This window comes from Toxorhynchites rutilus, chromosome 2 (genome assembly GCF_029784135.1).
Source record: "Toxorhynchites rutilus septentrionalis strain SRP chromosome 2, ASM2978413v1, whole genome shotgun sequence".
NCBI lineage: Eukaryota > Metazoa > Arthropoda > Insecta > Diptera > Culicidae > Toxorhynchites > Toxorhynchites rutilus.
This window is the reverse complement of record NC_073745.1, coordinates 3,184,915-3,201,430: the sequence shown is the minus strand read 5'-3', so window position 1 is coordinate 3,201,430 and position 16,516 is coordinate 3,184,915. Positions and strand designations below refer to the sequence as shown.

The following is a 16,516-nucleotide window of genomic DNA, read 5'->3' as shown; positions in this document are numbered from 1 at the left end:
ATTGTGTGGGGTACAAAGAGACAAAGATTCGAACAGTTATCTAAGTTGTGTGCGCCATCGATACCAACATGACTGAAAAAGATAGTCAAATGCGTCTACGGAGTGACCTAGCACGATCTGGTGGTAGGAGTACTGAAGCCGATATGACTGTAGCAGACCTTGCCAATCTTATGCAATCACAACTAGCCAGTTATCAACGTACAGTGAAGGAAGACTTCAAAAAGCTCGGAGATTCCCTGTCGTCGCTTACAACACAGATGAGCAAATTGCGAAAAGAAATTACTTCGGATATTGAGAAGCTGCGAGATGAGAACAACCGCACATTTGACAAGTTAACTTCGTCAACCGATGCCGCAAAGAAGGAAACATCGCTGGCATTGGATAGATCTGCTCGAATAAACGATCTTGTGGTGAGCGGAGTCCCGTATGTGGACGGAAAAAACCTGTTATCATATTTTCACACATGGTGCAAAACGTTCGGCTATACTGCGACAAATTATCCGCTCGTCGATATCCGTAGACTCTCCAAGGGAATGCTAACGGCTGGAAGCGTGTATACGATCCTGATACAATTTGCCATCACTGTCCAGCGTAACGACTTCTACTCTCGGTATCTTCGCTCACGTTCACTGTCGCTCTCTGATATCGGTTTTTCGGTTGCCAAACGAATATATATCAACGAAAATTTGGGACCCAACGTCAGAAAACTGCGATCCAAGGCACTACAACTGAAGAAGGATGGGAGGCTGCGAGGAGTATTTACACGGAATGGTATCCTATTTGTGAAGAGAACTGGCGATGAGAAAGAGATCGTCATATCTACGGACGATGATTTTCATCTATCGTGAAACCCTTCCTAATGAATTATTGTTTATCCTTCTTTCCTTCCCTCTCTTCCATGATTCCCCTCCTGAAAGTCGGTTCGCGTTGCTGCTGTTGCTGCCAAATGATATTCTGCTGCTGTGTGAGATCTGTTGACTGTTCCTGTATACGGCGATCCATATATTTCTTGTTTCTGTTTGTGCCAAAAAAATATGATGTTGATGCTTTTTCTAGGATGTTTGTTATAATGAAGAATGTAGATTTTTACGAAATGCTCTTTTATTATCCTCCTTTGATAGCTAAGTCCTTCTATTTATCCAATGGCTAATAATTCCAATTCTAACACCTCGACAAACTGGTGCATTCCAGGTACTGTGATGAAATCTGCGTTAATTAAAAATAAGCTCTCTGTATGCTGTGTGAATTGTCAAAGTATTTGTGCTCGTGCGCTTTGCAAGATTGAGGAATTGCGTCTGATTGTTAAAATAAGTAATGTTGATATACTGTGTGTTAGTGAAACGTGGTTGAATGAGAATATTGACAATTCTATTATATCCATTGATGGATATAATATTGTTCGACATGACAGAGTAGGTCGTTTGGGAGGTGGTGTATTAATTTACATAAAAAATGGTATAACCTGCAATTTGATCATGAAGTCCAATAATCAATTCAGAGTGACTAATACTGAATTTATCACAATTGAAGTACTTCTGGAAAACGAAAAAATACTACTGACTGCGCTTTACAACCCACCAGAAATAGAATGCAATGAATCACTTGAACATTTGTTATTGACATATGGAAGTTTATACAACTTTATTTATTTCCTTGGTGATTTTAACACTAATCTCTTAGTAAACTCACCGAAGTCGGATAGGTTACGTAACGTGCTATCTACTCATTCGGTACAATGCTTGGGAAGCGAGCCAACGTTTTTTCATAGGAACGGTGCATCACTGTTGGACTTGATTTTGACCAACGATGCTTCTAAAGTTTTGAGATTCAACCAGATAGAAGTTCCTGTGCTGTCCAACCACGATCTTGTATTTGCATCTCTTGATTTTAATCATAATTTATGTCCAAGGAACATTCAGTTCCGTGAATATAATGCCATACAGTTTGACTCATTGATAGATGTTTTTCACTCAGCAGAATGGAGTTATTTTTACAACACATATAACTCCAACCAAAAATTGGAGTTTTTCAATAATTTGTTAACGGATTTACACGATATGTTCGTCCCTATTCGTACAATCTACTCTAAGAAGAAGGTCAATCCTTGGTTCAATTCTACCATAAGTAGAGAAATTGTTAATCGTGATTTGTTATATAAGAGATGGAAACATCTTAAAAACCCCAATGCTCTTCTTGATTTTAAAAGAGCACGAAACAACGTAAATGAGCTCATACGATCTGCCAAACGAAACTATTTTTCAGCCAGGCTAAACACGAGTTTGCAAACAAAAGAATTATGGAAAAATGTCAAGAAGCTAGGAATTAAAACACCGGAGACAAAAACTGTCATTAAGTTCACTGCTGATGAAATCAATCACTCTTTTTGCAGAAATTTTACTGATAATCACACAATAATTCATAATTCTAATGAATCAACGTATGTGGAGCGTGAATCTTTTTACTTTGATAGTATCAACCAAGAAGACGTTATTTATGCCATGAATGCAATCAAATCAAATGCTCTTGGGCTAGATATGTTGCCATTAAAATTTTTGAAGGTTATTTGTCCGATATTAATTGAACCAATAACGCACCTATTCAACCACATAGTTACTACGAGCGTTTTTCCAGATGCTTGGAAAAAAACCAAAGTTATACCCATAAAGAAAAAAACCCATTTGAGCTCATTGGACAACTTGAGACCTATCAGTATCCTTTGTGCATTATCAAAGGTGTTCGAAAAAATAATCAAAATTAACATAAGTAATTATATAAAAAGATATGACCTGTTAAGTCCATTTCAGTCCGGCTATCGAGCGAAACACAGTACAAAAACAGCAATGCTCAAAGTATTTGATGATATTGGAGTCGTGATTGACAACGGAAGGCCAGTAGTCCTAGTTCTTTTAGATTTTTCCAAAGCGTTTGACACCGTTTCTCATGAAATACTGTGCCAAAAATTAAAAACGAAATTTACATTTTCAGATCATGCAGTTAACCTAATTAAATCGTATCTGTGTTCAAGATCGCAGGTGGTTTTCAATAATGGAGTTTTTTCGTCATTTCTTTCCATAACATCAGGAGTTCCTCAGGGCTCAATATTAGGACCCATTTTATTCTCCTTATACATAAATGACCTCCCTTGTGTAATTCAAAATTGCGAAATCCACCTCTTCGCCGATGATGCGCAAATATATTACAATTGTTTAGGAAAATGTGCAATTAAAATATCTCAGGAAATTAATGAAGACATAGTGAGAATTTATGAATGGGCGTGCAAAAATAAACTAGCACTGAATGCTAATAAAACAAATGCAATTTTTATTGGTGGTTCTTTAAACGATTCACTGAAACCGGTTTTGTTGTTGAACAATGAGATTGTTCAATTCGTCGACAGCGCAATCAGTTTAGGTATACGTATCGAATCAAACTTCGAATGGGACAATCATGTAATGTCACAATGTGGAAAAATATATGCCTGTTTGCGAACTCTTTCCAGAACTTCTTCATTCTTATCCACTGCTACAAAACTGATGCTATTTAAAAGTTTAATTCTCCCGTATTTTATAGCATGCGATTTTTTACTTGACTCTATTTATGTGGCTACCTTCAATAAATTAAAGGTCGCCTTAAACTCATGTATACGCTACGTTTTTAATTTAAGTCGGTGTTCTAGCGTTTCACATCTGCAGCATATACTTATTGGATGTCGGTTAATACATTTCAGCAAACTTCGTTGTTGCTTTCTTTTGCATAACATCGCGAGTACAAAACAACCGAATTATTTGCACAGTAAACTTCAAATTATGAGGAGCAATCGTTACAAAAAATACATATTACCGCGGTATCGTACAACCAAGTACGGGAACTCATTTTTTGTTCGAGGTGTCGTACATTGGAATTCATTACCTGTATATCTTTCCAATCAAAAATCATTCTTAGCTTTCAAACGAGGATGTAAAGAGTATTTCAGTTAAGTTAGTATATTTGTGTATTGTAAAGAGCATTTTTTGATAAGAAATTTTTAATATTTTGTATAACTTAAAACTCGTAAATCCAAATTGATAAATGGCACTTTCTACTAGGAACAACTCAATGTAACATAAAAAAGACTTGGTCTTACGTTGCAAAATAAGAATAAATATGAAATGAAATGAAAAATGAAGTTGTTTAGGAGCTATTAACGCTCAAAATCTCGGTCTCCGGCGTAACGCTTTCCTTTTCGAAACTTTGATTTTACACCCCGGTATAGAAATGAAAGACGTAGTCCTACGTCAAAACAATGTGGAGTGGATTTGGCATAACGTGCCGATGCCAAATCCGGCCAGAACAGTGTAACATCGTGCTTTCTATAAAGTGGAAGCAATCTCTTCTTCAAGCATTCTTCCACATAAATTTGAGCATTTATAGTCGCATTTGTAAATAAAGTTGACGATCGCATGCCACACGTGCAAGTGGCTTGCCAAACGAGCACTTTTTGGTCGAATTTTTCCATCACACCAGTCGTATCCGCAAATGGTGCACTCTCTCCAATCGATTTAGTATGAAATTGAGGTCCCGACAGCGTTCTGGAATCTTCTTTTGCGTATGTTTCATCATCCATGAGAATGCACTGTTTGGGATTGTTCAAAATACGCTCATATAAATTTCGAGCTTGTGTTTTAGTGCGATCTTGCTGCTCCGGTGTTTGTTTGGCCACTTTTTGCTTTTTAATTTGATATTTTATTTTTACTCTCACATTCAGTGCATCTGCACTCTGTAGAAATAAGAATACGGGACACCGCAAAGAAATGAGAGTTTGATGTTTGATTTTCTGCTGATGTACGACGCACATATCACATATTTTTGAAGGCCAAAAGTTTAGTTTAAGTAGTTGTGTTTGTTAATGGTAGAAATTTTGGACTCGGAGAGTTCATTTGCCTCTAAAATTTCCAAATTGGCCATTTCAAACCTCTATTATTCACAGCATCATAATCACGACTAATACAATCAAGCAACGATGGTTCGCTAGGTGTTCAGTCCCTGCAAAGAAGCGAAGACTGCATCGCAAGTCCCACCCCTTGTGATTCATTAGTTACTAGCTGACCCGGTAAACTTCGTCGCGCCCAACGTTTGTTTATTATTATCAATACCTTCAAACGTTCACGTTTTCTAACTACGAGCAAGTTCATTGATTAATCTTCTAATCGACCCCATTGAATTTACCTTTTACTATAAAATTCCTAGTATTTCTAACAAAACTCATCATTATAATATCAGATAATTTTCAGACACAATTCTCGTTCAAGATTTTCCAACCACTTGCAAATAACATGTTTCTCCGTTACATGGAATAAACGTTTTATACAGAAAATATGATAGAATAAAGATTGATATGGATAGAAGAAGGTATAAGAGTGCGTTCCATCACATTAAAATCCATTTCCAGTTCCGAACAAAAATCAATTTCGCTAGCGCAAACATCAAATAGACTAACAGCACTTCCCACTATGTAATTGTAGAACATATAGGAATTTAATTTTCCGAATTTTCCCTTTTTCCCTCAGAGTTTTCCGAAAATTTTCAATTGTCATGTTTGGTTGGAATATTTTGGGTTGAAATACGTGTAATATTTTTATGGGACCCCCTCTCCATTCCCGAGGAGTGAGGGGTGTCATACCATCAAAGAAACATTCCCCCCCCCCCCTCAGAAAGGTCGGAGGAGTGTTGAACCACTATAGTAATGTTTCTTGCCCCCTAAAACCTCCACATGCCAAATTTGATTCAGTTTGCTTGATTAGTTCTTGAATTATGCAGAAATGTATGTTTCATCTGAATGGCAGTAAACCGACCCCCCCCCTCCCCACCGTCCGAGAGAAGGGAAGAGTGTCCCCTAAAACATTCGCATGACAAATTTGGCTCCATTTGCTTGAGCAGTTTTCGGATCATGCAGAAATTTGTCTTTCTGAAATTTGTCACCCTAAAACCTCCACATGCCAAATTTGGTTTCATTTGCTTGATTAATTCTCGAGTAATGCAGAAATTTGTGTTTTATTTGTATGGCAGTTTCATTTGTTGACAAAAATTGTGGTCTGTCAGAAACATCGTGGGAAGTGCTAGGATTTATGATATGTAGAATCAGAGTTGCCAACCTTCCAGTTTTCTGGTATATTGCCAGTTATTTTGAAAGCAAAACCAAACAGCCAGAGGCAAAAATTCTCCAGCTTTTTAAATTTTTACACCTTTATCCAGCTTTTTTTTATTTTTTTTGGCCGTTTCGTTCTCATCTGCATGTAAACACATGCCTGAGAGAATCGAGTAGCTGTGTAAGGATATTAATTCCTATCTTTGCCAAAATTCGCTACCAAGCAGTAAGTTAGCTGAAATCCAAACTCTCTTAAAGTTAAAACTTCTGAAGATGCACACATGTAAATAACCGGGCTCCGTGGAGTACACTATTTTGCCCCGGATCGCGGAAACGTATCTTACTTCTGCTGTGGCTGGAACAAGGAAGAGGACGATTGTGTGCGTGTGCGGTGTGCTCAGATGAACTGTCAGGCCGAGGTGCCAAGTTGCTATAATCGAGGTATATACGAATGGTGGGATGAACGAGTATGGCGAGATACTTATAGCTGACCGTGCTGCCAATATGCACTCTGGCGTCCACACACTACAATCGTGAATTTCATTGGAAAGTGTTTTCAAATCGCTCCGAATTTATTTTGGTTGATCAAGTAGATAAGGGCTACGTAAAATCTGTGACGGATAGCAATAACGATTATATATTTAATATTCTTGTCTTATGCTCTAAGCATGGTGAACAATATTAACAGATTAGGTGAGAGTTCGTAACTATTTACTTTGCATTCGCACATTTCTGGATTATTCAGGAGACTTTCGGATAACTTTTTCAAGGCAGACTATATGGAAAATATGACCAATCGAACGTACAGTTCGATCAGGAAAATGATGTCAGTTCGGATGTTTTTTGGATGTCAGTGTATAGGTTTCGCGACTGAAATGTTCAATGAATATTTGTGCTTATGTAAAATTTCAGACAACGCCGTAGCTAAATTGAAGACCAATTCGATAATTGTTTACATTGCACTCTGCAATCAAATTCCCAAACCAATTTAATTACAATGATCCTTTGATCATCAACATGACGATGATTGACCCAACTGTCATAGAAAAGAAGTATATGTCAATTGTTCCCCTTCTATAAAGTCTTCCAAATGTTTTGCGATCGAAATTGTATGCAGGATATCGATAATAAATTTAGGGAGATCCGAAATCCGGATTTTACTGACTACACTGTAAACGAAAGCAGGGATGAAATTTAGTCACTAGAAATGGAATGACAATGATGTTGCTTTTTTCCAAATTGAATAAAAATATCCCAACATTACTGATCGGTTTCATATCATCATTAGATGAAGATTTCGCTCTCATTACATTGCCCTCAGCATAAATTTCATTAAGAAAAACTAAATTTATAATGAAAATTTAGCTCCGGTGGCGTTAAAACGCAAGTACCAATGCTACAGGGTCTTTCAGATTAAACGCTCACAACAAAAAACAAATTTTAATAACTTCTACAAAAGTGAACCGATTTTTATTTTTAAAAAACGAAAATAAAGCTTATTTTAGGACATTTTCGATGTGACCCCGCCTTTTTTCGATAACGCATTTTAAACAGTGAACAAAATTATTCATGCACAAATCTAACATTACGACTTAAATGCTGTTGAAATCCGAGTCATTTCTCCTTCAAGTTCCTCCAAATTTTGTGACTTATTAACATAGCAACGGTTCTTCTCGTACCCCCAGAGGAAGAAATCGACGACGAGAAATGTTGAAATTCTTACCATAAGAGGACAAAGTTTCATGAAGGCTTCAGTTGTTCGAGTAATACGATTTCACTAAAAATACACGTTCTTGTAAATTGTACATCTTGACCATCCGAGCAGACTGAACGAGTAGCCTAATATTATCATCCCGAAGAGAGGAATGCAGGGTTACCATCGACGGAGCAAAATAAATTTATAAGGATCTTTTCGATTTTTTAGCGTGAGCGTTTAAACTGAAAGACCCTGTATATACTAACACTGTCACTGTATATCCAAATTTCTATAACTAATATAAACAAAATTGAGAAAAAATTAATAAAACGATTCTTCCAGCTCTTTCCAGTTTTTTTTTTCATATGCAATTTTTTGCAGCTTTTTCAAAAATTTGGTTGGCAACTCTGTGTAGAATGCAAATGTCACAAATTGGAATTCGCAAAACGTCTAGTACAGTGACATCTCGATTATATCACTGGATGTTTTTATCACGTCTTGTTTATATCACTCTCGATTTTATCATATTTTAAAATGTTTAAAATATTTCGTTTATATCACGTTTTTAGAAACAAAAGAAATAATATGCAAATTTCAATTCGTCGTTGAGTTATTCAACAAAAAAATTAAAAATAAGCAAAAAAAAAGATTTTTAAGTATTCATACCGTCTCCAGCGATCAGCCGTAGTAGCTTACGAAAAGTATTCTTAACACATTAAGGACCGCACGTTTCGGGGCAAACTTGAACACTTCATTCGTTCGGATTCCAAGAATGAGATCGTTTCTTTCGATGTGGATGAGATGAAGACGAGCCATCGGTAGATCTTGTTAGATTTTTGGCAAACCAAGGATTTAGCCTTTAAGTGTAGAAAAAACGGGTTATTTCGTGTTCCATCTGTACCAGGCGAAACGCGAAACACGAAAAATCTCGTGAGCGGCCCGCAATGTGTTAATTTGGGATTTGTAGCGAACATTGCGCATTTCTTTTGAAAACTTCTCGTACTAATTTCATAATCACAGAATCAACAACTATGGATGATTCTGAGCAACTGTCTCTTTGATAGTTTGGAATGAGATGTACGGCCTGTGCCGTTTCCCAAATTTGATTCGGGTGATAATCAGTAGTACAGTATTTTATTTCGTCAATTGTTGAAGTTCCATTTTAAAGGTAGCCGGTGATACATTATTGTGACAACTTTTGCGAATTGAAGTTAGTATTTACTCCTTTGAAACAACAAATAGGCGAGATAAAAAATCCTTCGAATCCAATCGGTGGTATGTTGAAATAAATGTGAGCTTTGACTAGTTTTTTGGCGATATCCAACTTGGATGTTATAGGAAGTGACAACTTCCATGTCAAGACTTACGTGACCAGAGGCTCAAAAAGTTGGATATCAAAGATAACATTTTATAGGTATATAATCTCGATAATCGTGAAGAATCTAGTTTATTTTTCAAAATATGGAAACATCTCATTAACTCATCCGGAGCGAAAAAGTGTTGCAGAAACTGACAAAACGGAATAACTTTCATATCGTGTTCCTATTATACAGATACTATTAAACTGCAATTAATAATAATTGGAAGATCGCATAATCTTCGATGTTTCAAAAATTTACCAAGGTTCTGCTGGGTGAACCGGCAACCATTTTGTGGGTGGTTCCAAAATCAGTTTCCAAAATTTTGTGAGTGGTTCAAAATCAGGGGATTTTTCGTCAAAGAAATTTCTTCCAACTTGCACTGTGTTCATGCGTATTCTAGGGCTTGCCACTCCAGAGTACATTCAAGGCGTGTTAATCCGGCATAGATATCGCAACCAAGTATTAATAATAAAAATGACGCAAGTTGAAAAGGCAAAAAATTTTCCACTGGGAACGTTAGTGCCATTCAAGAAGATGAAACTAATCTACCGAGAAAAATTAGAATCGCCAATCATATCAAGTTAAAATTCACAAAAGAACGTTGAAAGATATATTAAAGGGTGTGTCACATCAAATTGCATCACGGAAAAAACGCTGTAGAAATTCGCCCAGTAGACCGATCCTTTTGAAAATTTTAGACAGTAAAATAAAAACTATTAAACAACTTTTGGCATTTTCTTTTTATTCATACTTCGAGCCCAAGCCCGTATGCTCGCACCTTCCTCTTTACCCCGTCCATAAGGTTCTGTACACCGTCAGGTTGTAGTTTTTTTTGAACAGAAATCCATTTTCTCTTGAAGTCCGCCTCCGATTTGACAACTTTTGGGTTCTTCCGGAGGGCCTCCTTCATAATCGCCCAATATTTCTCTATTGGGCGAAGCTCCGGCGCGTTGGGCGGGTTCATTTCCTTTGGCACGAAGGTGACCCCGTTGGCTTCGTACCACTCCAACACGTCCTTTGAATAGTGGCACGAAGCGAGATCCGGCCAGAAGATGGTCGGGCCCTCGTGCTGCTTCAATAGTGGTAGTAAGCGCTTCTGTAGGCACTCCTTAAGGTAAACCTGCCCGTTTACCGTGCCGGTCATCACGAAGGGGGCGCTCCGCTTTCCGCAAGAGCAGATCGCTTGCCACACCATGTACTTTTTGGCAAACTTGGATAGTTTCTGCTTGCGAATCTCCTCCGGAACGCTGAATTTGCCCTCTGCGGAGAAGAACAACAGGCCCGGCAGCTGACGAAAGTCCGCTTTGACGTAGGTTTCGTCGTCCATTACCAGGCAATGCGGCTTCGTCAGCATTTCGGTGTACAGCTTCCGGGCTCGCGTCTTCCCCACCATGTTTTGCCTTTCGTCACGGTTAGGAGCCTTCTGAACCTTGTATGTACGCAGGCCCTCCCGCTGCTTGGTCCGCTGGACGAATGAACTTGACAAATTCAGCTTATTGGCGACATCCCGGACCGAACTTCTCGGATCACGTCTAAACTGCTTAACTACGCGCTTGTGATCTTTTTCACTGACGGAGCATCCATTTTTGCCGTTCTTCGCCTTCCGGTCGATGGTTAGGTTCTCGAAGTATCGTTTTAGTACTCTGCTGGCCGTGGATTGGACGATTCCCAGCATCTTACCGATGTCCCGATGTGACAACTCCGGATTCTCGAAATGAGTGTTCAGGATTAATTCACGACGCTCTTTTTCGTTCGACGACAAAATTTACGAAAAATTGACAGTGAAGCATGGCCAACGTGATCCATACACTCTTATCTGATTATAAGCGAAAGCTGAAGATATAATTCCTAAAAATTAAATTTCTACAGCGTTTTTTCCGTGATGCAATTTGATGTGGCACACGCTTTATTTTGGTTTTTTTTAACTATCCGAGTCTTGGCACCATGTTTTTGATTCCATACCTACTTGTTTATGATTCCTACTCCTGAGACTCGTATAGTTGTACCGGAATTCGAAGAAGAAAGAATGTGCCACAGTGTCACATGTTAGCATTATAGAGATTGGCCAATTAGAAAGGATTGAAGAGATTGATTTTGAGAAAGATGAAGAAGTGAGTGAATGCATGCGGATATCAACTGGAAATAACAACTATTTCATATGTGATCGTATAACATCAGCAGAAGACAAATCACACAGATTGACAGTAAATCATTCGAGTTCAATGTCCTGGAAAAAAGGTAATGCAGATGGTCGAGTTTCGAGCGACATAGCATGCGCTGCCATAACTATTTCGCAAATAGTGACATCAGTCGTTGTGTTTATCTTTGATTGCCCACCGCATCCATGTGAAAATGCTATTTTCAGGAAGTAATTTATCAATTAAAAACGTTCATTTTTGTAGAGCTCCCGCTGACTATGAGGCTAATGTGATAGCGTGGAGTGAATATTAGTGAAATCACGTTGAAAAAGACGAATGAAAGTGATATTTCCATGCGGCATTTTTACTCACCTACGTTCATAGAAACAAAGGAAGTTTCATTATTTAACCGTTATGAAGCTAATTTTTCGAAGGCTCTCAGTGTCGGTGTGTATGTTGTGAGATAATAATCATCAATTAATCAAAACTTCACCGAAAATGTTACTGTTTTCGAGAACTAAGCATACGACTGCTCTCTGGATCTTTTTACCACATGAATAATCGAAATAAGCCACGATATAATTGTCATCTGTTAAAAAACAACCAGTTAAATGATTTCATAAGAATTTTTGCTTAAATTATCATGCAACCGTGAGTACTTTCAATATTGTTTTATTTCTTCCATATACATTCCATATTGAATGCAAATAATTACGACACGATATTTTGTTTGCCAATACAGATAAACTTCGCCTACTGCTCCACCTCTATATGTACCTCATTGATTCGAGTTATAAAATTGAACACACAGAACAAATCACTTTTTAAGTATACGAGCGTTTTTGATAAATATAAGAGAAATTGCTATGAAAAAAAAAGCTTTGAACAATAATCTCGATATGTTATGTTTCATTGTGTAATAATATGTTTTATTACAGCTCATGTGATGAATAATGCAATAAATTAATTTCAATATATTTTGCGTATCACAGGAAAAAAAGTGTTATTTTTTATGAAAAATCACTGTTTAGAAGCTCATAAAAAATCGAAAAAATGTGATATTAAAAAACCGCTTATTAACGCTAAAGATAATTCATTTTTACATACTGATAAAATATTTCAGCCAAAACGGTTGGATAGATCCTGAAATATCGATTCCACCAGCTGAAAAAAATGGTTTCGAGAAAAACGCGTGTGAAAATTCGTACAGCAATACAGTATCCCTTGGGGTGACATCAAACTTTTGGTTGTAAATTTCTAACGAAAATGCGAAAAGAAATATTTTTTCGACATTCCAGACTGGGGTCTTCCCTTAACACAGACGATTCTTGATTCTGGATTATAACACGTCTGCAATCTCCCAAACACTAGTGGCCTCCTGCTTGATTTGTCTTTCAAGAATGATACTAAAGAAATGCAAATCTTAGAATTGTTCCATAGCTGCTGTTCACGGTATTTCTTCCGTGCTGTTTCCATAGATTTTACCGCGCTTTTGGGTATTTTTCAAGTACTACTCGAATTTATGCGACAATGTTACATACAACTGTAGTGTAGTGTTTCCGGGCCCGAGTTTCTACGGGGGTATTCTGCTTCTCATACTGAGTAGGTTCCTTCTGCGCATTGCAAATATGTAGTCCAGACAGTTTTATAGTTTGCCGGACAAAACAGACAATGCAAGGTGTCAACCTTTCATTTTCTAGTGACATCCGATATTGATATATTCAGCTGTCGCTCGATTTTTTCCGAAACTTTCTTGGCCATCTTGGGGTTCATTTGACCACTTCTACAGCCACTCCCTTTCTTTTTTGATCGTTAGACACTTTTTGAAGGTGTTTCTCAAATGGAACACGAGTCGAAGATTGTACCGCTTTGGACAACTCTACACGAGCTGAAGACTGTGCCATTCTACCCTCGATTCCTCGAGTCAAGAAAGACGCACCACGTTGATATGGGGTACACAAAGCCACTAAATTTTCTAGAGTTTCCAGCGATACAGAAAATCTCGGTGAAAATGATCTCTCTATACACCCTAACGCTGATTGGGAACGGTTACTATATTCATCTATAAGACTAGTTTTATAACCTTGTTTGTTTTGGTTAGGCGCGAAATATTCAAAAAACTTTGCGTAATTGGATGTTCCACCGCGACAAACGAAGTACAAATTTCCACACTGCGCAGCTTACATGGAAGCATGTTGAATACATTTTTTGAGCAGATATTTATTGTAAATCATTTTATAATTTTGACTGATCTCTCTGATCGCTGAACATGGGATAAGATCGAAAAAAACCTTTCCAAAAATCATTCCATCCATAATTCCATAATTGCATCAATCCGATCCATCTTATCTTATCACGATAAGTTACGAAGGCACCGTTCACCTTTCTCTGGTAAATATTTGTCGCGTACTAAAACAATTGTCGCAGCAATAAAAATGCTCTGAGAGATGAACTGATACTTCAATCCACTCAAAGATTCGATTGTGTCTACCTTACCCACGGATTGATTTAGTGAACAGCCAAAATCTGTATTGAAACCCCACACACACACAGCAATCTCGCACCAATAATGGTGACTCGGCTGTTCTTCTTTTGAATGATTCCGTCGAGTGGGTGGCGCTCTTCAGAGCTTCTAGAAATCGCGGCTGGCACGTGTATAACGTCATCTGTCGCGTGCAAAATGTGACGCCAGCAGATTAATCGCGTTAATTCAGATTTCCGCTACGTTTTGATTGCAATCAGCGCAAGTGGCTCATCCGATCGCACAAATGAAATTGTCACTTGCCGACGGAGAACATCAATTCGCGGTGAAGATGAGAGTTGAGATTGACGCAAATATTGCCCCCATCTCGTGTTACATCTGATTATAAATACATATTCTGGTTTCGTTTTATTATTATTTCCTTTTTCTTCCCTGTGGGGTTATCTCAATGTCAAACTCAATGTACTCTCGTTTTCGTCCTCCAAGTTACGCTCTTTTATCACATGGGAATTACGGTGTATGATCTGAAAAAGGTTAAACAAAGCTGTGTACTAACATTTATCTGGAGCTGTTCCATCCTCAGAGATACCGGCTTGCTCCCACACCAAAACATGCCCATCACGGGTTCTATTCTCGGTCCTTGCGGTGGACGGCATTTTTGTGAGCTTAACTTATCCTACCACTAGGACACTATTGGACTATTGTCGAAATTCAACACTACCACTACATTCGGTAACTGAGATCACTAACTTCTCACTCGCGGATATTTACTTCTGTTTCGTTTTATAATTTCATTCGTTTCGATGATAGCAACGATTTGTACGGCGACTGAATGGCGGTATGCGCTTCACTCCACACTCTTATCTTCATTCATGACTGGAAGCTTCAAGCTTGAAGCGAATACGCATGTGTGTGCGAAGAAAGGGTTTAAAACAAATAGAGAAACTAGCAGTGGCTGCGGCGGCGACGACGGCGACAATGTAGAACCAGCGGCCGAACTTGAACCATTATGATGAAGGCGTGTTGTGGAGCGTGTTGTGACAATTCCGGTTTCTAACACACGCGCCTCGGTTCAACTCGTTATTCAACTTCTCACCTCTCGGTGACAGACCAGGATCTAAAATAGACTGTCTCCAGCTGATTTACCACTTATAAGACCCGGGCCACTGCGTTTCAACTATTGTTATCACCTGAGATGAAACACTTTGTCCTTCGGTTATCACAGTTGATGAAGATTATGGATACACGATAGTGAGAGCGAGAGCCGGAGGCCACCTTCCGTCCTGATAATCTGCTACTAACTACTAACTGACACAGAGCACATTGTTTCTCGCTGATAACGGAATGCGCGCGAGTTCACCTATCACGTGCGGCTATCTCGTTCTAACACGCGATAAGCCCCGGCGACGACGAATGATTAATCAGAGCTTGCCTGCGAATGCGACTGCGACTGATCGACTCGGCGGCCGGTGGAGATATTCACTCAGCGCGACTCTTTTTTTTTTGGTAGTAGGCTATGACAGAGTCGGAGACTAGCGCAAAAACCTACCCTCACACACATTGTTAGCGCCGAGCAAACACCGCGCGAATGTGTCTGGGTAACGCGACTCGTGCGCGACTCCCCATCATCATTAGTTGGTGCTATTTTCACTGCCAATAATTCACCAAATTTTATAAATAAATCCACTTGCGCGGAGAACAGACGGAGAAGCGCGTGGTTGCGGTCGCGTGTTTTCACCAATGGCGTAATTCGCCGATGAACACCACTATCTCGGAAGCAGCAGTGCGGCGCGTGAATTTGATACTACTGCTGCTGCTGTTCGAGAGAAAGATAAACAGTGCACACCGCTTCAAGCGATAGTTTTCGATTGCTACTGTCCACAACAACGTGACGCAATTAAACGCAAGACACAAAGATGAGTGCAGATCAAAGAAAGCGCGGGCGGGAAAAGTAGGGTTGTGCATACTTTCACGTGAATTATTGGAACGGTTTCGTTCAATTATCAACACTATAAAACAGATTTGTTATCACTTCGAACGAAAACCGCAGTGTGGAATTGACCCAAAAAAATCTGACACAAAAATAAACATACAAATGTTTTTCCAACAGGATATTTTACTGGTTTTTCAAGTGCTCTGTTTATTACGTTTCTTGCCAAACACTTTTTGCTTGACCATTTGATATTTCGACTGATGATTGATATACGGCCACAGAATATTGACGTAAGATTATGTCTTTCATATCTATACTGGATGTAGATTCAAAATTTCGAAAACGAATGCGTTACGCTTGAGGGACAAGGTTTTGAGCGTTTATACCTCTTCCCTGACTGAACGAAGATGTATGATAAGGATTTCATTCAAAATATAAAGGTCTACGAGTGGTGTTTGTTACTTATTGACCCAAAAACTTGTTTCAATAGTTTAAAATCTACTTCGAAGGCAAAATATTGAAATCACAATCTATATATATAAAAATGGAATGATGTCTGTCTGTCTGTCTGATTCTTATAGATTCGGAAACTACTGAACCGATCGACATGAAAATTGGTATGTAGGGGTTTTTGGGGCCGGGGAAGGTTTTCGTGATATTTTGAGACCCCTCCCCCCTCTAAGGGGGGGCTGCCATACAAATGAAACACAAATTTCTGCATTACTCGGAAATTAACCAAGCAAACGAAACCAGAGTTGGCATGTGAAAGTTTTAGGGTGCAA

At 38.6% G+C, this 16,516-nt stretch overlaps 1 protein-coding gene across 4 annotated transcripts in view; it reads right to left on the bottom strand.

Annotated features, from left to right (window-relative positions):
* LOC129764594 (putative inorganic phosphate cotransporter) overlaps positions 1 to 16,516 on the bottom strand; it is a 104,894-nt gene that overhangs the window by 20,406 nt on the left and 67,972 nt on the right. The window contains exon 1 of one of the 4 annotated variants that reach the window (XM_055763818.1): positions 14,358 to 15,268. The exons of the other annotated variants lie outside the window; for them this stretch is intronic. Coding sequence (XP_055619793.1) covers positions 14,358 to 14,457 — 100 coding nt within the window. The 5' untranslated portion in view covers positions 14,458 to 15,268. Of the gene's footprint in view, positions 1 to 14,357; positions 15,269 to 16,516 lie in introns of those variants that run through there. 4 annotated transcript variants of the gene reach the window in all.